We start from the raw sequence: 26,665 nt of genomic DNA on the forward strand, positions 1-26,665 counted from the left end.
CTCGGCCAGTGTAGCTCACGCAACAAAAATCCTGCCCGCCCGGCTGTGACCTGAGTAGGGTGGCTAGAAGGGTAGCTAGGGTGGCCTTCGAAGGCGCAGTTACGAAACTGAAAAAGTTTCTCCGGCCCTTATTCCGTAGTGCAAAATTTGAATGTTTTTCCAACATTTCTTGCGTTTTCTCGGTCAAGAAAACGTCCTTTGTGGCTGAAACGGAGTTCAGTGAGGTACAAAAAGCTAGTTCTTTCAAATCAAACAAGTTTGTAACTGTGTTAATGGCCTCTTTAGGTATATGTTTTATGTTTGGAGTGGATAAAAATGTCTGTTGTGAAATAATTGACTTCTACGAATAGTGACATGTATATTACCACTTCATACAGCGTATGCAACAGTTTACGCAGATATTTCGCTTATGGAAGAAATTTTCTGCAAGATGACCGCCTCTTTCAAAGTTCGCGCACTTGCACTGGGCGCCGCACGTTTCGCGCGCGCAGCCGCAGTTGGCACGCGCTAGCGTCCGCAGTTTCACGCCGCGCCAATGTTTCGCGCAGTTACAGGTATAGCGCAGTTCTATTTTACCGCCATAAAATCACCCTTGCTCAATGAATTTCTTCCTCCAGTTGCGTTAGTTATTTGTTTATTTAACATTTGGCAGTTGATTGTTACGTTTTCCATGAGGCTATATATCCTCTGTGGAAGCTCGGTCCCCTCTATATAACCCTTTTAGTTCAATAAATGCGCAAATAATGTTTTTTCCCCTACCATACTGGTTTATTTCTAAGGCCCATGAAAAACGCATCACCGAGTCATGAACAATTATCAGATGTCTTCAGGCTGCAAGGTTGGATGCGTCATACTTTTCAAACCTTAGGCGCTCTTATCTGAAGACACCGTACATATTTAGCATGCGTAAACGAGAAGAAAGCTTGGGACTAAAAAAAAAAAACATATTACTTCTGTGCTGTCTCAAAAATAACCTAGACTGAAAGTGCTCAATTGCACCGAATCGTAAGACACATGTCCCAGAGCAAGCCCTATCAGCGCCGCAGAAAGTGCGCGTACACTCCTGACGTACACTGTGACGCATATACGGGACGGTAGGGTTAGACGCTCCTTTGTTATGTGCCCTCTGGGAGGGCAGCCGAGCGCTTGACGAGCCTAGAATTGATTGCCTTCATTCCGTATTTATTTATACACTAGACGCGCTGCTCCTTACACAAGGAAAGAGAATATTCCGGGCGCGAACACTGTCCCTTGTTCTTGGTGTTTTAATGCTCGTCTTCTTCCTTGCTCGTGGTCGGCCTTGAGCCGGCACTGCCGCACCCGGGCGGCGACGTCTCTTTATTTTGCTTGCTGAACGTTTTCCGCTCCGTAGTCGGCGATAAAACGTGACGGGGGCGGAAAAAACGAGCGCTACTTTCCAGTCGTGCGTCTTTCGGGAAGAAGTCAGGCTCGTTGACGCCTAGCTGGCTGAAACATCGGTGCGTCGTCTGTGCCTGGGAAGACGACCATTGGTGTGTGCTTGTGTGTGCGCGCTGCGCAGTGTTTTCACCCCACCGAGTGCCGCCGTTCGAGCGCTCGGATATCTGAACAGGTCGTAGTCACGGTGGTGGCGGGTTTCCAATAACCTAAGGTGGGTGTGCGACGCCAGCAGAGTTTCTGTTTGGCGCGCTCTGTTAACTCCACGGAGTGCGCAGACGACCGTCGTCTGCTAGCAGCATACGATAAACACGGTTTCTTAAGTTCGCTGAACGCCAGAACGGTCTGACGAAACCGGCCTCTCTAGCGCCAAGGTTTGTATTTCCTGGTGACATACCTGATATTTTTACGGGATTTTTGAAATACATTTTTTTTACGAGTGTGTCTCTGCGTGCGTGGCAGGCCAGAGTTACGGTACTTTTTTCATAGTTCCCTCTTGAACGACTGTTACGTGCACACTATTTTTCTAGCAGACGACACATTCTCATATTCACTTTTGTGTAACTCGTTGGTATTGCATTTATGAAAATTATCGTCTCAGGTTTCGTTGCAAAAGAAATACCTAATTTTCAGCCCGTGGTACAAAACAAATGAATCAGGGAGACAAAATTTTTTGAGTGCTTGCGATGTAACCTTAACACAACGCCATGCGAATTCTAGTTTTTAATTTCAAATGGTTTTACCTAATTGTATTGGTGCCTTTAAAACTGGATCATGCGCAGTAAATCAGTCTGCTACGTAGCGCTGATCCAATGTGCTTTCGGTTTCGGTTTTTAGTTTCTATCTTGTTCTAATTGGGTAGCAGGTAGTTTTTGTTAAGTTATAATTTTTAATAATACTTAGAAAATTAGTAATTCTTAACGTCGCTTTGTGAGCATTACATAATGGTTAATGGCGCTCAAGTCGTTAAAAAGCGTGCAGATAACAGTTTCTGGTCTGGCAACGCACCAAGCGTCTGACCTGTACTTCCGGTTTCGTTCTTCCGTCTCCTACGTGTAGTGGCAAAGTTAAAAAAGGGACCCAACTAGATGAATGCTCGTGCTCGAGCGGACTTTCGCGTGCCGTGCAAATTTCCAGGGCTGACCGCGGCACCACGGGGACCGTTATTGGAATTCGTCGGTTAATGCTCAAACGCTCGAGGTAAGCATCGCCAATCTCGCGTCCGTTCGCTTGGTCTCAAGCCTCGTTCTTCGAAGAGGACGAACAAGAAAGAATTCGGGTGGCGGAAAAACGGAACGAAAGGAAAAGAAACCGCGTGTGTCTCGTTGCACGGGCCGTGCTGTGTAACGGGCGCGGATTCTTGTCCGCTACTGTTGCGCGCCGCCGAAGAATCGGAAGAGAGACGGGTTTCTTTTTTCGTTCCCTCGTTAGACCTCTTCGCACTAATGCCCACGCCGTCGATCGTTTCGCCCTTCGTAACATCCCCTGACATCCCGGAATCGCCATCCCTCCCCCTCCCCCATTCGTTTTTTTTTTTTGTTGTTTTTTATTTCTCAAAAATCTCACGCAGAGGTGTGGTGTGAACTTCGCGGCGTTGACCCCGGTCGTTAACACGTACGGCACGTCAAAACGCGCGCCTACAGACGCGGTTGGGCAGGGGCTTCCCCCAAGTCGGTCGTCTCCTCATTAACGAAAGGTTTATTATTGCGTCACATCGTTTTGACCGCAGTGAAAACTACGCGAACGCGCGCGCAAGACGGAACGGGATGCCTCGGCCGGCGAAGGAAAAACTTGCGGCCTCGAACTTGAAAAGCTAGGTCACGGTCACGGCGAGCGACGTTTCTCGCCGTAACCTAAATAATGCCCGTGCGTGTACTATGTTATTCTTGTATCCAGTAGCGTCGTGAGTGGGATAGTACGGCCCGGGAGAGAGCGTGATTGAAGACGTGCCGAGCTGGGGAAACTTGTGTTGCACACGTCTCCTCCCAACGCATGCTTAACTGCGCACGCGTTTTCTTCGTGCAAACCGACATGTGGAACAGCTTGTCAAGTGTGACTCGCACGGCCGATCGGATCAGTTAACTCTGTCCGCGTTCGTCGATGAGTAAGGGAGGGGCAGATTTGTGTGTTTTGTGCGTCACAGAGTTGGGGGGTGAGGCGCCTTTGTCTTTTTAGGTCATCTTGGAGGATAAACCCGCTTCGCCACCACGCAAAAGAACAGCGCGCTCCGAGGCTCCGAGCTCGCGAATATGTTATACAGCCATGTGCGTTCATTACGGGCCGCGTCGGACGTGAAATCCTCGCGTTAATTCTCCGCGTCTTCAAAGGTACGTTCGCATTCGCTAAATTTCTTTACTCTGTTCGCGTTTTTTTCATTTTCGCGGCGCAAACTAACATGTGCCGTGTCGTACGGGAGGTGGTGTGCCGCAGGGTCGCGTCCTGGTCCACAAGCTTTCTTAGCGCGTTTCATTTTGAGACTTCCGCCGACCTCGCCATCCGTTGGTTAGCTCTGCGTTTATGCATGCGGGAATCAACGTCGCTTTCCTTGAAACTTATGACGAAATGTGTTGCAGAATTGCACGCTGTGTTTTCCTCACTGCGCGTGTTCTGGGGCTCCCGCGTGCATAGCCAACTTTATTGGCTTGCTGCCGGCAGCATTGCCCTTGAGCCAGTTACAAGCAATGAGGCGAGATCCTGTGAATTGCAGTACTCTAGCACGCTATTTTACTCCGGCAAAGATAGTAGCGCGAAACTAAGAACAGTCTTTTATACCGAGGAGTTTTAAATCAATGTAAGCCTTCTAATATTCTGTGTGCTGTGAAGTACCGCTTTGTTTTTCATGTTTGAGGAAGGAATTCGAGCCTTTGTCAAAGTTTATAGATTTCACAGCGCTTCAAGGGTAACTTAAAGGAATTTGGCATTTTCAGGGGAGTGTTGTTTAAGTATTCTGACACTTTAAACGGTTAAACAGTAATAGAAGTGCGTCTCTTCGTTCTGGTAGTAGAAAAACAATACGAGCTCAGTGATGGGGGGGATTGTATTGTTTCGGAGGACAAAATCTCTAAAAATAAGCCGTTTTAAAATATTTCGCACTGGTGTGTCAAAAAGTAACGGATTAAAATCAGTAAAATAAAATTGTGTGTAGTACACGCTGCATTGAAAGAGGGCAAAACATTGGCCTCTTTAAAATACTAGCATAACCTTTCAACTATGCACAATGAAGGAGGGATACCAAAAACAAACAGAACAGCCTAGTGGGGTTAGTCATTATTACCTGCCACCAGTCTTGCTAGTTACATGGAGAAAAGTAAATTTCTATGGAGTAATTAAAAAACCCCGCCTTCAGGCTTGAGCTTGCAGGCGTCGAAGCAGTGTTTTGTAGCATGTGGGTGAATGCATTCTGAGGGCTTATCTGGCTGGCTGTGAGGTTAATGCACCCTTTTACGCCATCACAAGAGCATCACATATATCCTGTTTCATTTCTTATTACACTCGAGTAATCTGTTTCAGTGCTGGGTAGCAAGTGTGCAGACTATTTTATTTCTTTTTCTCTGTTTTTTTCTTTCTTTTTATCTCTTTCTCAGCTCTTGTCTGGTCACTATCCTCCTTTTTTGTTGTTGCTGTTGCTTTCCATGATTAAGAGGGCCAAGTTACTGTGGGCTTGGTTTTCACCAGCACTGATTACGTTCGTATCAGCTTCTCGGAATACCGTGCAAGTGATTCATCCCCAGGAATGGCTTTGTCTGCTCATTTGCCTGGGCGTGTTCGATATTTCAGAATGTGGGCGGCATTGTATTTCTTATTTCAGCGAGGAAGTAAAAAGAAAAGTGTTTGAGCGAGGTGAATTAAATGAAAGAAAGAAGTTTATATACTTGCACACGTGTCTGTGTGTGTGCATTGTTGAGAGTAGCATTACATATAAAAAAATATGTTGTCGTCCAACATTCGGATAATTGCGTAATAACTGTTGCTTTGCGGTTGGAGCCCGTTCTTTTCTTTTTGCCTCTGCCTTTTTTTTTCTTCTTCCATCTTTTTATCTTTGCATGAAACTTGATTTTCGGCCAGAGTCCGTATTTGGCCAATCCCCTTGAGTGGGTATGTGCCACTGCTGCTACCATGCGGAAGCTGAAACCCGCCTTGTTGCTATTGTACACAGCTGGCAACACCGCAAACACTTGTAGCGTGTTTCCTTTTGAGCACTGCTTGTTATCTTTGACCGAATGACAAACTCTGACAGTGTCTATTTCTGCGACGTTGACTCAACCCTTGAGGGCTCACCCTTGGCCACTGTTGTGATATGTGTTATCTTTATTGTATTGTATCGTAGAGTGAACGCAAGTTCTAACCTGTTCCTGTGCTCGTGCTACTATCGTGTTTCTTTGTCTGACAAACCTGAACCGGTTATGTCCCATTTCCCATTACATTTGCTCAGCTCCTTGAGGTGGTTATCATTGTTATGCGTGGTTTGCGTTGACTGCAGTGGAATTTGCGTTATCAGTTGCACAAACAGATAAGCTGAGCTCTTCAAATGTACTTCACGTATCTGGTTGTGATGATCCGTGAACGCAATTAAGGCTCACATTTTGCAAAAAGCAGTACAGTTGAACCTCATAATAGCGAACACTGCTATAACGAATTATCGGCTATAGCGAACTAAATACAAAGTTTGGTTAGTCACGCTTCATTTCGATGACACTTGTTCTTTTATAAGGAAAGTGAAAGTGTGAGAGCCACGCGCACTATTGGATAACTAGTGGGCCAGTAGGCTGAGAAGCTACTTAGAAATACTCCCGACATCCGAAGCTGCAGATGTAGAAAAAGCCCCCTTGCTCGTGGACACTGCGGAAAACTCCATCCTAGGAACGCTGGCCTGTTTTGCCAAATGAACTTTGTTATGTTGTAATTGCCCCGTTTCATATCCTAACTCATTGAGCTTGAAATGCTGCCAGGAGAAAGATAAGGGTTACCTTGTTTATAGTGGGTTCGAAGATTAAAATAATGTGTTTTTGTATCAAGGAATTTTGCAGGAACCAGATTACCGGTTGGTTTGAACCAATTTTAGGTGCACTGTTACTACGAATATTGGATATAACGAACTACTTTGTTACTACTACTACTACTACCACCACCACCACCACCACTGATACTACTTCACTATAACGAGGTTTGAGTATTTATAGGCGAGCACCTACAAAAATTGATTGATTAATTGTAGGGTTTAACGCGTCAACACAACGCAGGCAATGAGGTATGCCGTGGTAAAGGGCTTCGGATTAATTTTGACCACCTGGGGATCTTTAACGTGCGCCGAAATATCGTACACACGGGCGTTTTTGCTTTTCGCCTCCATCAGAAAAGCACCTGCAAAAATGACGCAGGTCTTTTCTGGGAAGAAGATAGCCATGGTTATGTCGTAAGTGCAACAGGAAAGTGAGTTGTTGTGAAAGAAAACAAGGAAAAAGATCGGAGGGGGAAAAAAACATGCTTAGTTCTTCCCTTTGGGACTCCCACATTTTGTTTGTTTTGTGCGCATGTCCGAGTAGAGTAGACGTGAACAGCCTTGGGGTTTATTTGTGTCATTGTGGCAGAGTGTCATTACGCATCCCTTCAGCTTCGACGTTCGCCCGCACGCCGAACTCCCCGTGAATTTCTTCACAGGGAGTGGGAAGAGAGAAGGATGCATTCACAAATTAGGGTCTGCTGGGCAGGATTGGGTGACTGTAGTAGCCGACGGGTGACCAAATTTTTTCAAGGCATCAAAAAATTCCGCCCGCTACTTCAGGAGCATCTTTCTTGCATTAGCTATATTCCAGTGGTTTCAATCTATCGCTGTCTTTAGGTTGCAGAATTTTATTGAACATAAAGGAGAATGAAGATGAAGGAACAGAGCTTCATATTTGGTAATCAGGAAGCTTGAAAATGAAGTTGCATTTCATTTTTTTCCTTGTCACGAAAAAATGCAGTTGTGTTGATCGGCAAAAATTTTGAGTGCGCGAGTGTACATTGTAGCAGATCTGCCTTTTCATATGTATATATGTGTAAGTGGTTGAGGAGGGTGGACTGTGTCTGCATCTCCATTTTACCGGGACAAACGTAAAGGCCAGCTGCGCTAAAATTTCACCTTGGCCAAGTATTTTAATAGGGCAGTACGCACCACCAAACCAACTGGGGCATGACTGGTAGTTCCGTGAAGTGCCATGTTAATCAGTGTGAAGCTCTGTGGCAGGTGATGCTACACCTGCTGGCAGATCGTATAGCTTGTATTCACTGGCAAAGCACGTATGCAGGCAACCATGTGAGTGCGCCGTCACTGGTTACATCGGGCTTCGCGGGATGGCGGTACTTGTCCATGCTAAGCACGCACCGCATGCTGGACTTTCCCAACTTTACCCCACCGAACGCAAAGTAAGGCCTCGAGTCCAATGGGTGGGCGATTAATGACATCTCTGTTGACACCACCGTTGATAATCGGGTAGAAACGGAGCAGACGACGCACGCCGGTGTTTTTTTTACTTCGGTGTGTGGGCGCGGTGGCACAAGCCACGTCATGTCCGTGGCCGTTTCCAGTGTTGCCAAGCGAAGAAATTGACAGCTAAACTTTTCAGTGAATACCACCTATATATAACCATGAAGTGGAAGTGACATTCCGGCCAGCCAGGAGGACTGGTCAAGCTCCGCTGGGCGAGCTTCTCCCAGGGCTGCCGTGCGCGCGAACAGGTGTCATGCAGGATTTTTCCTCGGCTGCCGTACAGCTGCGACGTCGCTTTTGACGGCCGCACTGTTCTCAACTTTGGTTTCAAACTCAAAATCGCAGATTTGTGGTGGTCGCTTGCGGCGTGCGCGTGCGTATTTTAGCCGTGACATTTTGTATCTTGCAGTCTGTGAAAGGCAGACTGTGCAGAAATGTGTTGTTCAAGAGGTTGAAAATTTCACTCGTCAAAACCGTGAATGGTCTACCATTAAGTTTTTTTTCTGGAGCGTTCTACTCTCATCAGAAAAATAGAGTTGGTTTTGTTACTGTGTGTGCGTGTGCATCAAAGTATACAGATAGCGCTCGCATTCGTGTCAATCACAACTTCATCAGTGCTGTTCTGCCAGCTGTCCAGTTTGTGTTCTGACATCGTCGTCATTTCATTTTGCACCCAGCGTGCCATCTGGGACGTGACGCACACTGCCGTCCTCATTGCCAGGGCTCCATTGATCTTTGTGTTCTGACGTACTCGGTGGACGCTGATTTCCTTGGATATATTTTTATTGATTAATTTTCAGTTGCATATCTGCTCGCCAGAAAGCTATTCTCCGGTTATATTGTTTGTTCGGAGTTATCACCTCAAAATGCACGCCAGCATAGAAGACCGGGTGAGTGGGAAGCTTGTAGCGGCAGTATGAAAAAGAGTGTGGTTTTACAGAAACAAGATGAGAAAACAGCACATTTATTTTTGTCGTATAACGTACATTTCTTTTTTTTTTCTCTCTCTCCTCTGGCACGCACTTTTGATTGTTGATACGTTGCAACCACGTCGCAGAATCAACTGACGCTGACTGGTTTCATGGAGTCTCTTCTGTATGCCTCACACCCTGTCAGACTTTGCATCATAGTTGTGGGGGCTGTGTGCACAGGTAATGAAATTCAGCATACCTTAGCGGCGTCATAGTAGGTGCTAAATGTGATTGACACAGTGATGTGGTGGAGAGTGAGGCCTCTGGTCACTTATCAACAATGCAGTAGCGTAGTCTGATGTTTCATGTTCCAGTCTTTAGCTGTTTCTGTGTCCTTCCCTCACTGGTGATGTCTTCGCACTAAGGCGTTGTGCTGCCGAGCCCAAGAACTCTGGTTCCACCCTAATCGCCGTAGCCGCATTTAAGATGGAAAGGAAAGCAAAAATTCCCGCGTGTTGACATTTTAGCGCTTGTCGAAGACCCCAGGAGGTCACAATTAATCCAGAGCCCTCCACTGTGGTGCGCCTCATCGCCAGTGTGTAGCTTTGGTGCGTTAAACCTTGCTATTTTTTTAATAAATCTTTCGACGCCTTGCAGGCCATGCCCAGCTTCAAGCAGAACGAGACGCGCGGCGGCGGCTGGCCCGAGAATGTGGGAATCCTGGCCATGGAGATCTACTTCCCCTACCTGTACGTGGACCAGACGGAGCTGGAGGCGTACGACGGCGTCTCCACCGGCAAGTACACCCTCGGTCTCGGCCAGGACCGCATGGGCTTCTGCTCGGACCGGGAGGACGTCAACTCGCTCTGCCTGACGGTCACCAGTCGGCTGCTGGAGCGCACGGGCGTGCCGCCCGCCCGCGTGGGCCGTCTGGAAGTCGGAACCGAGACGCTGGTGGACAAGTCCAAGAGCGTCAAGACGGTCTTGATGCAGCTTTTTGAGGAGGCCGGCAACACGGACATCGAGGGCGTGGACACCACCAATGCCTGCTATGGTGGCACGGCGGCCCTCTTCAACGCTGCCGCCTGGGTGGAGTCGAGTGCCTGGGACGGTGCGTTGTGCAGCCACTACCCTTCTTGTTGCATGTGTGTCCGCTCCGCAACTCGTGGCGCGGACAGTCGGGGTATGTGGAAGGTGTGTTTGGCCCCGCTTCGTTGCATGCTCAGACGTATGGGGTAAACACGCGTATGCGGTAAATGTGCTCCTGTGTACTTCGTGTGTGCGCTCTGCGCTCCTGCACACCCAACTTGTGGTGCAAACAGTACGGAGAGTCAGTGGATGGGGTGCTTGAAGCCGATTCGTTGATAGTACGGAGATTTGCCTACCCTGTATGCACAAGTGGCACTGCTAATACAGAATTCTTGTTGCAACAGTCTGTAACGTGACAGGGCTCTGCGTATTCTGGGTTTGTTGCCACTTTCCTAGCGCAAGTTCGTCTGCTTACCCTGTGGGCCTTCTCCTTTCGCCGTACATTTGCTGCACAACTCTTGTGTTACTGGCAGTTTGTAACCCGTTGAGTTTTGAACGGTGATTTGATATCTGCCCTTCTACTAATAGGATATGAGCACTTGCTTACCCCGTACACCCATTCTACAACTATTACGTACAGTGTGTTGCATGATAAGGTAGTACTGGGGCTCCGGTGATGAGTGAACATAGCACAATTACTATTGCATTATTAGCTGCTATTGTGTCCACCACATTTTGGGAAGAAAATAAAACTTGGATACCAAGCAGAAGGAGCCTGAATATTGTGCCAAATCTAAAGAAAAAGCTACAAGAGGGTACAGATTAAAAGAAGTTCATGGAAGTTCTGCCTCTGTGAAGCACATGCAGGGTGGGTTGAACTGCCTCGTCATTGTCTTTGGTGTCTTTCGCAGGACGCTATGCCATAGTGGTGGCAGCGGACATTGCTGTGTATGCGACCGGTCCGGCCCGGCCCACGGGAGGTGCTGGGGCGGTGGCCATGCTGGTGGGACCCAACGCAGCCCTCGTTCTCGAGAGGGGTGAGTTACAAGAGAATGGGCCCCAAGGCTTGGGCCTGTGTGAAATTCCAGTTTTTTTTTTCCTTTGTGAGGTGCGGTTCTCCAAAAGGTGCACCTCTTTGTTTTGTTCCCATAAGACATTGCTTCCTTTGTGCAGCAAACAATTGTGCAGGTAGCGTGGCGATGGAGACAGAATGCCATATTTTCGTGCGTACAGTCTAATCCCACTACAATGAAGTCCGCTTTAACGAAATTTCCGCTTCAACGAAATATTTCCAATTCCCCGTCAGCTAGCCATAGAAGACAATGCAACAAAGTACTCGCCACAACGAACCGTTTGTCTGGCTTGCTCTCGCTTCAACAAAATTTTCGATGACTTGGGCTGGGTTTGAACAATTAATTCACAATAAAATAAGCATAGCGCCAGCTATCTGTAACTTTTTATACATTCGGGACGCTTAATTGCACCGAAAACATGCGCGGTGCGCCCACACTGCCACCCAAAACAAGAATAAACTCATAGGTGGGCGCCATTGTTTGCTGGTGATAACGATGTGGCTGGCTATCTTGGCGCGAGCACAGCACCGGTTCGCCAAGCCGGAGCTATAGCTGATCCGTATCCAGTTCAAAAAAATGTGCGAATGTGCTCTGCTGCTGGTGCAGCGCCGTCATGTATGTGTTGTGAGTAGTTGACCTTGCAGTTTTCCTTCTACAGTTCTTTAAAGTCAAAAGCAAACACAATGTTTTCGTGTTTAGTCTTGATCAAGCGTCCTCCGATCTTATAGTATAGCGAGCGCGCGGCTTGCCGCCAAGGTCAGTTGCTGCCGTGCCCAGTCAGAGGATAAGATAACGGCGCCATTCCTGCCACAAGCGAGAGGAGGCTTTCAACCGCCTAGCAGCTATCTGCAAGTAATCAGCTCGGCGGAAACGCCTTGTTGTACAGCAATTGGCAATACGCTTTGCGCCTGCATTTCTTCATTTCTTCACCTCTCAGCTCCTCCTCAGTGTCACGCTCTTTGCGTGCTGGTAAAAAAAAAGATAACCTTTGGTATGCTTGTTATCTGAATCTGAATAAACATGACGTTAGTGCGCGTCACTCCTTTTTCTAAACATTGTATTATGCTGCCAATGATGCGGAAATATCCAGGGTCATTTTTCTTGCCCTTCCGTGCGTGTTGGGGCAGATTTCGCCTCAACGAATTTTCGCTTCAACGAAACTTTTTGCATGTCCCGTCAATTTCGTTGTAGTGATATTTGACTGTATAACCCGGCCCTGCATATAACTCGCACCCTCACTTTTCGTCAACGAATAAAAGAAATATATCCCCGCATATTGCCCGCATATTTTATACATAAAAGGATGGACCGAATCTACTACTCAAGCAACATTATGCATTTGTTTATGCAAAAGAACTTACTTAGCTGACTATGTCGGTAGATGACTTGGCGCGTACATTTTTTCAGGTTGGTATATTGTTGAGCTGTTTGTGCAGAATAAGTACTGTCAATGGGATAATAGTGGCGTAGTTGCCATTACTGCTGTAGGAGCATCACGGCCCAATGCGCATTGCGGTGAAGCTGCACCAAAGGATATACCTCGCATATAATCTGCACCTCTACTACACTCCTGAAATTTTCGCATTTTTCGTGCGGGTTATACCCATGAAAATATGCTTGAGGGAACTAGCTTTTGGTGACTTACTCGGATCTCTTCCAGCCACAAAGGATGCTTTTTTAACCAAAAGAACACAGGAAATATTGAAGAAGTTTCAAAGGTTGCACTACATGGCGTCAACAGTGATGCAATAGCAACAGCAGTGACACAGTAGAGGCCAGCACTAAAGACTGTGTGTTCATTAACTTAAATAGATGTTAGTATTCGAGCGATGTGATTCTCGTGATGTGATTCTCGTGATGCAAAGATGCCCGTGTGTACGAGATTTCGGTGCACGCTTTGACCAGGTGGTCAAAGTAATCCAGAGCCCTCCACTGTGGCGCGCTTCATCGCCTGAGCAGCGTCAGCTCGTTAAACCCCACAATCAATCAATAATCAATGGAATGGCAGCAGTTAGGTGGGAAGGGGGTTCTAATCAGTGCTAGTACCTAGGATGATAGAATCATTGCATAAGTTTTCTCAGAGTTTTTAACTGCCACGTTTTTGTGGTGCACCAAAATATTTGCCACAATTCTCTTTCTTACTCATCTGTGGGTCGTTCACACAGACATCCATACAGTAGATTGAAAAGTACGCCACGGGATCTCTATGAAACCATGTTCACAATTAAATTGAATGCACGCTTTACACTGCATTTTACTATTCACGCACATATTCCCGCGCACTCCCAGGTCACTGTTGCAACAGTCTGCATAAATGGCTGTATTGCTTTTCTGTTTAGCACCATCGTGCGAGCCACACATGGCAGAATTTGAGTGTTTTGATGATAAAACAGTGCATATTTTGGGACAAGGACAAAGCAGAGTACACAACACAAGCGCTGTGTTGTGTACTCCTCTGCCTTGTTCATGTCCAAAAAATGCACACTGTTCAATCGTCAGGTTCTAGCCACCAACTAGCCCAATGTGGTGCATTATTTGAGCCTTTTTTCTTTTCTCGTGACCTTGTGTGACGACAGGTGTGCGGGCATCGTACATGAGCCACGTGTACGACTTCTACAAGCCGGACCTGCTGTCGGAGTACCCCCGCGTCGACGGCAAGCTCTCGGTTGAGTGCTACAGCCGGGCCCTCGACAAGTGCTACGCGGGATTCTGCAAAAAGGCACGGGCCGTTCGCGCCGAAGGTGAGTTGTTCTGGTGGGACCTAATACTGCTGTTAGGGGCTTACAAGGTGACTCTGCTTTTTCGTTTGTTTTTCCCTGGTTTTAACGGGGATAGCACTACCGGGCTACGTGTAAAGGATTCTGTGTGTGCGTTGGGTGGGTGTTTCCGACCTCCTTCAGGATATCTCTCCTCCAACCTGGGGGTATCACCCTACTGTCTCTTCACCATTCCGCTTCTCGTAGCACCCCTCGTGACAAGCAGGATTGAAATCCTTCTGCTTATTTCGACAGCGATCCTGCTCCTGATATCCGCTCCTTACTAGCACACTGAATGAAATGGAGTAATGCTTCAGCCCCTTTCCAAAAGACATCGGTTTTTTTTTTTTGGCACTAAAAGCCATGTGTAATCCTTGCGGCATTGTGGAGTGGTATTCCTCGGAAAGATGCATATGCCTGCCAGCTTTTTAAATTTCTTTCCCTCTCCCTTCCGTAATTCACGTATTTGAGGCCCTGGTTTCATTTCCGTGTGTGTTGTTTCCACCGCAGCGGAGCACCATGACAAGCCAGTCACGATGGACAGCCTGGATGCCATGCTGTTCCACGCCCCGTACGGCAAGCTGGTGCAGAAGAGCCTGGCTCGACTCGTGCTCAACGACTTCCTGCGGGACCCAAACTCCCCAAAGTACGCCAGCCTGGCTGGCTTCAGGTGAGGCATCCCTGTTTCTGGTGTCGCGCCCTTCTGTAGCTGAATGTGGGCTGAGAATCGCACTGGAGCTCCACAGGGTTTCGTTCTGAGCCCGACTCTTTTTTGTTTTTGGTATGATTACCCAAAGGTAACACTGAAATTTTTGAGCAAATGGATAAATACATGATAAAATAAAGTTCCGTGACTGGCGAGTTACATACAGGGTTGTCATTTACAGTCGAGCCCACTTATAACGATACTCTTTATAACAATATATTGGAGATAACAATGAACAATTATGGCACCGTCCACTTTTGTATGAGTTCTATGGTATAATAAACTGCTTATTACAGTGCGGCGGTATCGAATATAATGATTGAATCCGGTTACTGCATGCGCTGAAAATGCGAGGTCCCGCTGGCTCTCCGCGCCAATGGCATGCGCCCGTGGCACGCGCCTGCGAGCTGCGATGCGCCTCGCATCCCTTTCACTCATCAGAAAATGAGTCACTGTGCTGTTTACAAGAAAGCGAGGAGAGCAGTTTAAGTTTAGAGGAACATAGGTTTCTTTAGAAAAAATGTATTTTGCCAGCTGAAGAAAGCAGTTCACATTTTTCTGTTATACGCTGCCACCGAAGCATTGGATGGTTGTATTTGGTAGTGATGCAGGTTAGTGACAATTGTACCTTGTAATCTGTTTGCAAAGGCGCATGGATACACTGTAAGGGCTTTCTTACCCTGTACCCTGCAGGAGGCTTTTAAATGTGCTTGTCTTGACTCATAAACAGGGAAGCAACATACCTTTGGGAGGGGAGTTCTCTAAGCCTTTTCTGTTGTGGTGGGTGTCCTATTGTTGGGTGGAGGGTGTTCGAAGACATTGTGTAACCACTGTGACAGTTCTTCTTCTTTTCTGCTTGCTTGCACATGCAGGCTGTTGAAAGGGCTTCTGCGACGTGCTTGACATGCATCAGCGTTCAGCAAGTCCACTAAAACTCCTTCAGGAAAAACAAGACCTTTTATTCTTGTATGGTGCACATAAATAAGAGCCAAAGTTTTATATATAAAGGCATATCATTGTGATGGGGCAAAACCGTGATGAAAAGGAAAGAACCATGTAATTAATGTATTCAAACTTAAAGGTGCTGCCAATTTGAGCCTGTTGCATTGCCTTGCGTTGGAATTATCAGTGCGGTACAAGAGGATAAGTGAAAAAGCTTCTCCCTCTCTCTCTTTTTTCCTGCTTGTCCCGTTGCTTTGCACTGTTCTCTTTTCGAAGCGAGAGTAGGCACCCATACGCCTGTCATTGTCGCCGCAGCCAGGTGCACCTGGAGGACACCGTGTTTGACCGGGAGGTGGAGAAGGCCTTCATGAAGTTCAGCCAGCAGATGTTCGAGGAGAAGACCAAGCCCAGCCTGCTCGTGTCCAACCAAGTGGGCAACATGTACACGCCCTCGCTCTACTCCTGCCTCGCCTCCTACCTGGCCAGGTGAGGCGTCCTGGGTCTCCGTCTCACGCCGCAAAGTTGTTCCGGTTTGGGGTGTTTTCCGGAAGAGAAACCGATGGTTTGTTTGTCTTCGAAAAGTACTGGCAGGAATCGTGCGGTGAGAGTTTTGTTCGTCTTTGAAATGAACTCCTCCTGCTGCGCCTTCCCCTATATGACACTCCACTGTTCCTTGTGATACCGCTCCAGAAGAGCAATGGTTGACCCATCCCTTGTTCCGCTTAATGTGAAATTGACCCAACCCTTGTTCCGCCTAATGGGAAATTGACCCACCCCTTGTTCCGCTTAATGTGGTAATGATACACCCCTTGTTCCGCTTAATGTGAAATCGACCCACCCCTTGTTCCGCCTAATATGGTAATGTTACACCCTTTTTGCTTAATGTGAAATGGACCCACCCCTTGTTCCGCTCAATGTGGTAATGCTACATCCCTTGTTCCCCTTAATATGGTTTCCCCTTGTTCCGCTTAATGTGAAATCGACAGACCCCTTGTTCTGCTTAATGGGGTGATGCTACATCCCTTCCTCTTAACTCTTTCGGGACCGCCCGAAAAAGTGATGAAAAAGTGAGGTCTCGCTACAAATTTTTTATTACATAAAGCAGAGGCACCATCCTACCTTAGCATATCCAAAATGCAGCTAATTATATGTTCTTTGACATACAATACCAAGTTTTACTTCAACACTCACGATAGAACCATGAAAAAATCTTAAAATAAGAACTTTGTAAAAAAACTACAGAAAAAGATAGAAAAAAAGTGTAAATATAAAAATATTAAAAAAGAATAAAATTATTTCAGGATATACAAAATCTAACACAATGCTTTGTTTCTTCATCGCGAAAGTTTGATGCGGCTAGGTGTAACTGGTTTTTTGTTTTGTGCGTGATCTCTTTGGCATTAGGGCCATGGCTACGTCGCCGCCCAGGTACACGCCGGGCTTTCGTCTCGGCGAAAACTTGATCCCTTTGTGAGATGGTGGCAGGAGATCACCACCATAGGTAGTTAACACCCTAGTGAACAAATATAAACCAGCCAGAACATATTTCAAGCGCACATACCTACTCCAGAGACAGTTGAAACCGAAACCAACACCCACCTTTGAGCGCGATTTGATGTTCCAGGCAGATCGACACCTGAATCCTCACTCGAGCTGAAATCCGATCTCTAAAGCCGCATTCCGACTCTTCACTGCCACTCTCATCGTTAAAATCCACAGTAGAAGGCGAAGATATGCGAGACGAGATGAGGCGGATTTCTTATCGCGCTCGCGCGAGTATGACGCCATGTTTGTTTACATTTGAAACCACTGCCCGTCGGAATAAAATATCTGATGCGTTGCCGCCTGGCGATAAAAAAAGAAACTTCACAAAAGAGAAAACTATAGTTTTCAAACTATCTCCTAGATGTCGCTAGGTGTTCCATCGAGCGAAAATTTGTATTCTGCAGGCTCATGAAACCATCGATCATATGTGATCGATGGCCTATGGAGCGGTCCCGAAAGAGTTAATGTGAAATTGACGCACCCCTTGCTCTGCTCAATGTGGTATTGATACATCCCTTGTTCCGCTTAATGTGGGCAATGGGACAAATCTGCAATGTGGGCCGAGCTGTGGAAGCCGGAGAGGTGTTTATAATGGGGTTTATGATTAGGCATGTCTGGGAAATAATTGCTTAACAGGAAAGCCGCCCATTCGCCTTCCTCAACCTAATGAGAATACAGTTATTTTGCGCAAACTTTAAAAAGCTCGTGCCACCAGGCTCCTTCCCTAATCCATAGGAAAAGGTGTGCGGGGCAGCTCTCCTGCCTTTCAGTCTGCTACGGGTGGATATTTTCCCGTCGAAAATTTCGCTTCACAACTTAAGGGCAACTACAGGGGCGAGACAGCCGCGCATATTGCGCAGTTTTGATTCAGATCCGTTTTCCTGCGCCAAGGTGCTCCGAAAGCTAGAAAATTGCGAGAATCGTGCCAAATTGCTCAAGACAGTCTGATAAACAAGAAACTGGGCACTCACGTCAGTTTCAGTGGGGAAAAATGCTGACTTGATAGCATAATTTTTCCAGTAGCCTCAGTGTGATGCTGTTTTTAGTAGTTTGATTGATTGATGAATCAGTCAGTAAAAAAACGCACATCAGTAAAAGAAAAAAAAATGTCCCATAGATAGTTTTTTTCTCAATCACATCGTCACGTTGCACATGTAGTCTGTGTGGTTCTAATGATTACCCATCGAAAACCATTGCAAAGTGCCGCAAAAAATACTTATGTCAAAGGTGACAAACTATTTTTGCAAGTTGATGAAGAAACAGCATCGGAGTGCTGTATCTCTGGAACGACATCACTGGGCGTGGCCATCTTGGTATGGTTAGATTGGAAAACATGGCTGCCGGGTGAAGCAGCTGCTTGTAGCTCAGTCGCTTAGTGCGCATTGCCGACCTGTACTGTGGTTTAGGTTGTGGGGGGGGGGGGGGGGGGGGTGGGTTTTCATTTAGTTGTTTGATGTGTTGTGGGAAGTTGTGTGGTTCGAAAGACAGAGTTCATTAACCCTTTGAGGGTCACGGACCTACATATACATCTTCTGCAAACGCCTTCAAAATGGTCAATAACAACATTACTCAAATTGCTATCGTGGTAAACATGCGCCTTGGAGATTGAAATGGGGTGGCTGGTGGGGTGCAACGACCGTCACCTCACTTTGCGCAACTTTTGTCGTGGCTCTACACTTGCGCGTACAGCGCAGTCTGGGATTGCAGCAATGATAATAAAAAGGCCTTACAATTGCTGAGTTTTTCAATTTGATATTTTCAACGGCACTCTTTGCTGTCTATGTATAGAGCTTCAGAATTTAAAAGCTTTGTAAAAAGGTAGTGCAGTTTGTACATTGTGATACTTGGTTAGAAAAAAAAAGCTTTCTCCAAAGGCTGTTTCAGTGTTATATATGCGGTATTCAATGAAAAGTTTAGCGGGCGATTTCTCCGCCTGGCCACACTGAAAACCGCCATGTCGGTGGCCACCGTGCCAGCGCACGCGCTCTGCGTGCGCCCGCATCTCGAAGAAAAAAAAAACACCAGCGTATGTTGTCTGCTGCGTTTCAGCCCGATTATCAGTAGTGGCGTCAAAAGATATAATATTATCCGCACTCACATTAAGTGGTGGCGCTCTACCTACCCTCGAAGACTTCGAATCCACGGAGGATGAAACCGCGGTTGCGAATGGTGTGTATAAGCAGCGTAAGTCCAAGGTGGCTGCCACCGCGGATGTCGACGCAAGTACACCCGCACCGCTTCCACGACTTCGTCTGGTATGTGCCCTCTAATACGTGGTTGAGTACAAAAACCAAATAATTTTTTTGGAGAAATGGTTCACGCGTACACCGATTTAGCGCTGGCTTTCTCGTGCGCTAAATGTTTCACACTCGGCAAAACAACTCATGTCTGACGTTAGAGGGCGGTGGCTGGCAATCGCCTGATCTGTGGCGGCTACCTCATACGCGTCTGGCGATAGGTAGATCGTACTGTGCTGCAATCAGCAGCACTTGGCGTCGAGGTATTACTTTGCATTCAGTGGGAAACAGTTTGGAAATGATGCAGTTCCTGCTGTCAAACAGACCACTGCGCTCACGTTGACACCTTTGCACCACGACCGACTCGCACTCGCTCGTAGGTGTGCGCTGAGGCTGGTGCTGAATTGCAGATAAGGTTGTCACACTCATGAGCGGAATCATGACTTCTCACGTGACCAACGCTATCGCGGTACAACTGACTATCGAATCACTCGCACACGCCTTGCACGGAAATACAAGGTCACGTCGCTGCTCGCGGCCGGCCTGGCTGCCATGAAGGCATGGAGGAAAAGAGAGATGCCTGATCTGCGGGCCGTGCGCACAATGTCGCCTTGGCAACAGACGCTTGGCCACAGATATGGCGGCGCACTCGCATGGTTGCCTGCGTGCATTCTATGCCATTGAATACGGGCTATTCGTTCAAAACCGATTAAAAAGTGCACTTGTTCCCCCCGATTTGCCAAAAATTTGATTTTAAATGCGGAGCATTTCTTAGTCGCACGATGTCGCGCTTTGGCCGCCGTCCACACGCTCACTGCACATGCGCGTCGCGTCGAGGCGCAGGTGCGCATCTCTCCCCCGTACCCTCCTCGCTCTCAACAAGTATGGCGGTGCGGGAGGAGCGCGTGTACCCCGTGCGCTCCGTCGCTCTCAACAACAGCTGCGGCGGTGCGGGGGGAGCGCGTCTGTGCGCGCATGCATCGTAGCTACCCGTGCGCTGCGTCGCGCTCAACAGTAACTGCGGCAGGGCGTGTACACGTGATAATGGCGTGGTGGGTGCGTGGAAAGTTCGCGCGCTTGTGTACGGAAGTGTGCGCATGCGCGTCTCTCCCCCGTACTCCTCTCCCTCGAACGCGGGCGGTGTGTATATAAGCGGCGGAGTGCGCGTTCGGAATTCAGTCAAGGGCGTCTTTGCTTGGCTTTCGCTTGACTTGACGCTTTGCTTGACTCGAGTAGATGCGATGTAAGCAACGTCTTCACCAGTTACGCAATCGCACGACCACTCCTCAAAGACCCCTTGACAGTGCACTTTAGCGACCACAAAGCAGTCATCCTCTCCGTCCAATACAACGACGGCACCAAGCAATAAAGACAGACTTTAACTTTACACTCCTTGCCTTCGCTTCTCCTTCATTCAATAAATAAGAATAATAAAGACGAAATAACAATTAAGCATTCCCAAACTATACGCAATTACGCAACATTCACGCGATACCCCCACCACTCTGCGACGCATTTACTCAAGTTCCCCCCGTGGGAAGATGCGGGCGGGTTTTTTTTAGGCTCCTGAGATGACAATGAACTCATTAAGTGCTCCAAATCAAGGTTTTGCTGCTCCAAAAGCTGCTGCCAAATCGGTTTCAGCTGTCTCGCCCCTGGCCACTAGAATGAGCCGAAATTCACTCAGCCTTCTGCTGGCTTGTTTACTCTTCACATTCCCACATTCTCCGCTAACTGACCCCCTCGTCCTCCTTGGCGGCCCAGCTTCCCGGTGTCCCATCTGCTTGGCAGGCGCATCGGCATGTTCTCCTACGGCTCGGGCCTGGCGGCCACCCTGTTCTGCCTGTGTGTGACGAGCGACGCGGGGCCCAACTCTCCGCTGCACGAGCTGCACGCCAGCCTGGCCGACCTCCGGGCAAGGCTCGCCCAGCGCCGCAAGGTGGAGCCACAGGAGTTCGCACTCATCATGAAGCTCCGCGAGGAGACCCACCACCAAGGTGAGGTGGCGGTCCTCCCTCTTCTTCCCCAGGAGTGAATTCTCTTCCCTAGAATCTCCGTGTCCCCCGGGACCTTCCTTTTTTCAAGGGTCTTTTCCCTTGGATGTCCTTCTCCCTTGGGATTTCTTCTTCCCCAGGAACTTTTTCCCACTACGTATCTCCTTTTCCTCTGCGGCCTTCTTTCCCCAAGTATCTCTTTTCCCTAGGGTTTTCTTTTCCCCATGGGATGTCTTCTCCCCCGAAACTTTCTTCCCTTGAATATAAGTTTTCCCTGGGACCTTCTTTCTTCCTAGGATCTTTTCCCTAGGATATTCATTTTCCTTGGGATTTCCTCTTACCCAGGAACTTTTCCCTATAATCTCCTTTTCCTCTGCGGCCTTCTTTTCCCCAAGTATCTTTTTCCTCTATCTCTTCCCCTGGGATCTTCTTTTTCTCTACGAACTCTTCTTCCATGGGATCTATTCTTCCCCAGAAACTTCTTTCCCTATAACCTATTTTTCACCCGTGACCTTCTTTTTCTCTAGGATCTCATTTTCCCTAGGATCTTTCTATTGTGTTTTGAGAAGGGGTGTTGTGTATATTCCTCATAGTGCCCGGATATCATGGTGCGGCTGTAGACTGAACTAAAAGGCGGCTGCTACTCTGTTCCATTAACCTGTGAGGTTATAAGTGCGGCAAGGGCGTGAGCTAAGGTATGTTCAGTGAAATGGCTTCAAAGTGCAGCACCTTCTTCACTCTAATAAACAGCACAGTTGTGAAGCAATGAATAGTGAGGGTCCAAGAACCAAGTTGTTATTGTCGATCTTGCATTGCTTTGACCTCTGCTTTGAACAGATCTGGACCCGTCTGCACGAACGAATGTGCTTATTAGCACTCTTATTCGCAGTGCAGTCTTATCCACGGACTTTAATAAAGTCCGCAAATAAGATTCGGACTAGTGCGCTTGCTCGAAAGCACTCAGGCCAGAATACAGAGCGGTCTTATTGAAGACTATGGGGACAGCTGGTACCTAGACGAGCACGAGAGAGGCCCCCAGGGAAAAGCGGGGAATACGCCGCAAAACTGCTTGTTGCCGTTGCCGGCGTTGGGCAGGCATTTATTCCGAACCATGATTGGATAAATTCAAGAAATGCTGACCATCGGGCGGCGTATTTGGGCCTTGTCACAAATACGTTACAATGATTCGCCATCCTTGGTTGGCAAACTCGCGCCGCCAGGCCTCAGTTGCCCGGCCGCGTAAACGAAGTCAATGACAAAGATAGTCTGCTACGAAGCATGGGCCTGAGGAACCCACTGGGCTGACACGAAAAGCATCCACATTGCCTCACGTTGTCGCAACACGACTCGTTTTTTTCATGTCACCGTGAATTAGACAGTTGCAAATTGGCTTCGGGTTCATCGATAAGTTTCCGGAAAGACTGACAATGAGATTAGACTGCGAATAAGTCTGTCTTATTGGGCTACGAGCAAGCAGGCCCTGGTCATTGCAATGCAGCATTTTGTATTGACTAATCGCCTGAGCTTAACATATTGACTGGGTGGATGAGAACGCTGAGCTATGCACAGTGTCATCGTGGTTACACACGTACGGGTGTCATCGAGGGTGTATGCACCTTGACTTCAGAAATTCGCGACGTTGAACGGGGGCAAAGGAATCCGCATACCTGTATAAGGTGACAGGCAAACCGTTTTCTTTGCCGACAACATAACCTGCATGTGGGAGTAGGTTTGAAATCCTAGTGGCAGTGTCTTTATTTTTCAATGTGGATTGGGTTTAGGTGGGTGTGAATTGGCAACCTGAAGCCCTATCTACTGATAAGTTTTGGTGACAAAGCAGCTAGGTGGCGCTATCTGTGTTTGCGCGGTGTCTCTATCTTTAGTTTTTGGGGGCTCAGCTCCTGTTTCAGGACACCCCGTTAGACCTGGTTACTACGTCCTACCTGGTAGCGTACATACCTCCCTTTCCCTCTACCATGGCTGTATCCAATCCAAGCAAAGTTCCTGTGGATGACCTATGGAAACGTACTGTCCAGTACAGCCAGTTGCTTATGGCGCCTGTACGTGTGCCTGGTGGGAGTTTCCTCGATACGCCTGGGTGTAGCTCAGTGGTCTGATCATTTATAGCTTTATTGTGTGCTAACTTTCAAACGATTGGCTGATGACGAGCGCGGTCTGCCTCCCTGTTCTTGTGCAGCGCCCTACAGTCCCGTGGGTCCCCTGGAGGACCTCTTTCCGGGCACCTGGTACCTGGAGTCGGTGGACAGCATGCACCGGCGCCACTACCGCCGCCTGCCCCTGGCCGCCACCAACGGCAAGGCGCCCACCCCGCTTCTCACCAACACCCTCAAGGTGCGCTCAGCTGGGGCAATGCTCAAACTGTAACGATCAGCAGTGCAAATGTCCTCTTGAGGGGGGGCTTTGTATGCAGCTGACGTTTCTTACATCAAGTTATCTGCATTTTGCACTGCATGGTACTGCAGAATCCTTGTGTTGAGAGCATTTGCACCAGTGCACTTGGTGTTCAGATGTGACGGAATCGGTTCTCACGATGGCGCAAAAGCATAAATATTTTTCCAGAAACACGAAATTGGTGAACGAAAGAGAGAGTGTTTGGAAGCTGACCGCCTACCATGCGTGTAGGGTAAAAGAACCCAACGTTCAGACTGCTTGTTGTAGTAAAACAACAATGGCTCTAGGATAAGGTTTGGGAGCTTGAGCTTTGATTAACTAAGCAGTGGTCACTACTTCTACTGGTTTTTTATCCAGCTGTTGGTGTGTTTCTGGATAGTAGCACTTGTGTACTCTTTCGTTCACACCCAGCCTAGTAAATCTCAGCCCCGGTTAATTGTTGGAAGGAGTGCGCCCAGCTTCTTTTAAGCAAAGCTTATGTGGCTCAAGCACACTCCGAGTGGCTTTCAAGCACGAGCCATTAAGAAATGAACGTCCCAGTAGGTGTGCTGTTAGCATGGAGTCAAAGGCTCTTCAAAGCATGATTTGGACCGCAGCCTTACACATCTCATAATTTGGATGTGCATATAGGGTGGATTAGTTGATACTAGATCAAAACATGGCTTGGACTCCACGCTTATAAGTCTCATCTCTTGGAACATTTATTTTGAGTGAATTAGTTACCAATAAGCACCATTTTTAAGATCAGTGGAGTCAAAATAAACATGTGCAAGTGTCTGTATGTGTCTTTTTTTGGGGGTCGGCTGCTGTCAAGACTCAAGGGAAACAAAATCTGCTTATATATTTCACCTAAGCTCTGTGTCACCTCTGTCGTGTGCTATATAAAGATTTATTGAGTGATTGTAGGGCTTAATGCGCCGACGTAACGCAGGCGATGAGGTGCGCTGGTGGAGGGCTCCGGATTAATTTTGACCACCTGGGGATCTTTAACGCGCTCCGAAACCCCGTACCCGGGGGGCGTTCTTGCTTTTTGCCTCCATCAGAAGCTATATAAAGCTTCACTGGTCACCCACCGTAACAGAGAGAGGATGGCATGATTTTTTATGAAATTTTGTTCTTTGTATGTATGAAAATCGTTTCTTTTTTTTTCTGTGTGTGATTTTCAGGAGACGTGCAGCGGTGAGGTCACCACCAACGGTCAAGCCATCGCTCATGCCACCTAGCGACCGACAACAGCTTCTTCGCGTTGGCCAGACCGTCCGCGCCTTGCACTGCCGTTCTCGTCGCCTTCCACCGCGCCCTTTTCGTGATTTCTCCGCCTTTTTTTTTTTTTTACAATCGTAACGTGGACTAGCTTTGTTTAAGCTCCTCACCCCACCATTAATCTGCTCTGCATCTACATTGCAGAGATTTTGCTTTTTTTTTTTTTTACCCCCGAAGCATTTCACCCCTAAGATAAGCAAAGTATCTGCGGAGCCTTGAATCCGACTTGCGGAGTCTCTCAAAGCCCCTACATCAAAAGCGCATCGCTGCTGCCTGTCAAAACGCTTGCGCGGCACAAACTGAGGTCAAATTTAGTGGCCTACGTACAAGAATTGTGCAAGCCTGTGGCCTTGGTCGGAATGGGAGGTGTCTGTAAGGGTTTTGCAGGGAAGGGAACATCAGGTGCGAGTATTCGCATTGTACGGATTTTTTTTTATCGTAGAATACGCCGTCATTTGCCGCGAAGATGCAACGCTGTGCGCAAAGCCTTCAATGCGAGAGTAGATTCCAGTGTACATAAGTTTTCCTCTACGTGACCTTTAGCCTTCATGCAGGGATGAGAGTTGTTCTTCAATGGACTTGTTTTTTTTTTTTAAACACACTGCCCACCCGCGAACAAATTGCAGTTTGTTGTTTAACGTTTCCGATTCTCCCGTTAAAGGGAGCTTAGCGATATAGAAATGCAGTGCTTAGGGTTTTCTTTTCTTTTTTGTAAGCGTCACACAATAGCTCGCAATCGCTGCTTAGAGCAGTTGTTTGCTTGGGCGGATGGTTGTTTTGCAGGTCCCTTGTGAAGCAACTTAGTTGCATCATGCATTACTGCAACTGCCACGACAATTTTGTGTAACAAAAGTGTTGGTCTTGCTGACCATAGAAAAAAAAGCCTGATGTTGGCAGACCGCGGAAAAATTTTTATATAGAGATAACGCTCGTCCGGCACTTTTTGTAGCGGACACAGTTTGCGAGTTCGTATTATTATTCATTAATGCGTTACAGCTAGCACGTGTGGCGGTGTTTTTTTGTATTTATTCCGTTTTCTCAAAAGCACGTCCTAATATTTTTTTTTTTCGGTATGAGGGTTTGTTCTTTAATATTTTGTCTTTTAGTGCGGCACTGAGTGCAGCTTTGTTTCGAGATTATTACTGTTTGTTTATTAAAGACTAAAATGACTGAATATTTTATTGTAATAGATTTTATAAACAAGATTTAATAGTAAAGATGCGCTTTTCCCTCCCTTTGCTGGAAGAGTTTGGATATGTATGATGTTTTTTTTTTATTTTTACGTTTGATTGTAACCAATGCCTGTAAAAACGTAGCTTTGGACTGTGATGCAGGGCGCAGCTTGTATGGATAATTAAAGGTTGTAATTATCTTTTTACGCATTTCGTTTCATTTTGTGTCAAATTGATCGTTACATCAAGCGTTTCAGAAATGCATTCACGCACACACACACATGCAAGCATGTACAATATAAAGGTTAGCTGCAATCAGTGGTTTGATTTCATCAGTGGTTTGAACGGCTGTACAGAAAAACTACCACATTTGCAATTTCACCCGAGGAATTTTTGCTCATAGCGCCATGACTGACCAAGTGATGTGTTGACGAAGGAACAAGACTATCCTCGCTGTGGACGTAATATCACTTGGTCCAGGTTCAACCAGCGGAAAGTAACTAACCTGGACACGTATGTGCAGCACAAAGATTTTCAGTGTTCAGCATACGGTTGGTGGTCCAGCAAATTTGCAATGTCTGGGGATTCGGAGCCAGATGAAAAGTGCCTCGTCAAGCCAATACAGGCTTAGAGCATTGAAAAGTGGTTGTACATCCCTGAAGGACCCACAGAGGAGACCTCTATGGCTCCTTGCCCATGTCACACGACAGCCCATGTGACAAGCCGTACATTAATAATGC

At 47.3% G+C, this 26,665-nt stretch overlaps 1 protein-coding gene across 3 annotated transcripts; it reads left to right on the top strand.

Moving 5' to 3' along the window:
- Window positions 1-1,401: 1,401 nt before the first annotated feature.
- Window positions 1,402-26,131, top strand: Hmgs (hydroxymethylglutaryl-CoA synthase). Of its 3 annotated transcripts, none has more exons than XM_077692985.1 (9): window positions 1,402-1,630; window positions 9,454-9,907; window positions 10,737-10,862; window positions 13,475-13,639; window positions 14,165-14,324; window positions 15,618-15,788; window positions 20,849-21,081; window positions 23,276-23,430; window positions 24,657-26,131. In XM_077692985.1, exons 2-9 carry the CDS (start codon window positions 9,457-9,459, stop codon window positions 24,711-24,713), a joined length of 1,518 nt encoding a protein of 505 aa, XP_077549111.1. In that variant the 5' UTR covers window positions 1,402-1,630; window positions 9,454-9,456; the 3' UTR covers window positions 24,714-26,131. The 3 variants fall into 3 exon arrangements, with proteins under 3 accessions (XP_077549111.1, XP_077549110.1, XP_077549112.1); XM_077692984.1 differs by lacking the exon at window positions 1,402-1,630 and adding an exon at window positions 2,443-2,616; XM_077692986.1 differs by lacking the exon at window positions 1,402-1,630 and adding an exon at window positions 3,023-3,743.
- Window positions 26,132-26,665: the final 534 nt, after the last annotated feature.

Source organism: Haemaphysalis longicornis, unplaced genomic scaffold (assembly GCF_048455015.1).
Source record: "Haemaphysalis longicornis isolate Haplotype H1 unplaced genomic scaffold, Haemaphysalis longicornis Haplotype H1 scaffold_12, whole genome shotgun sequence".
In the NCBI taxonomy this organism is placed as follows: domain Eukaryota; kingdom Metazoa; phylum Arthropoda; class Arachnida; order Ixodida; family Ixodidae; genus Haemaphysalis; species Haemaphysalis longicornis.

Excerpts from the sequence above, each read along its gene's own strand:
- Hmgs (XM_077692985.1), top strand. The coding sequence starts at position 9,457 with ATGCCCAGCTTCAAGCAGAACGAGACGCGCGGCGGCGGCTGGCCCGAG. Across the intron at positions 13,640-14,164 it reads ACGGGCCGTTCGCGCCGAAG|CGGAGCACCATGACAAGCCA; the intron begins GTGAGTTGTTCT and ends TTTCCACCGCAG. Across the intron at positions 14,325-15,617 it reads GCCAGCCTGGCTGGCTTCAG|CCAGGTGCACCTGGAGGACA; the intron begins GTGAGGCATCCC and ends TTGTCGCCGCAG.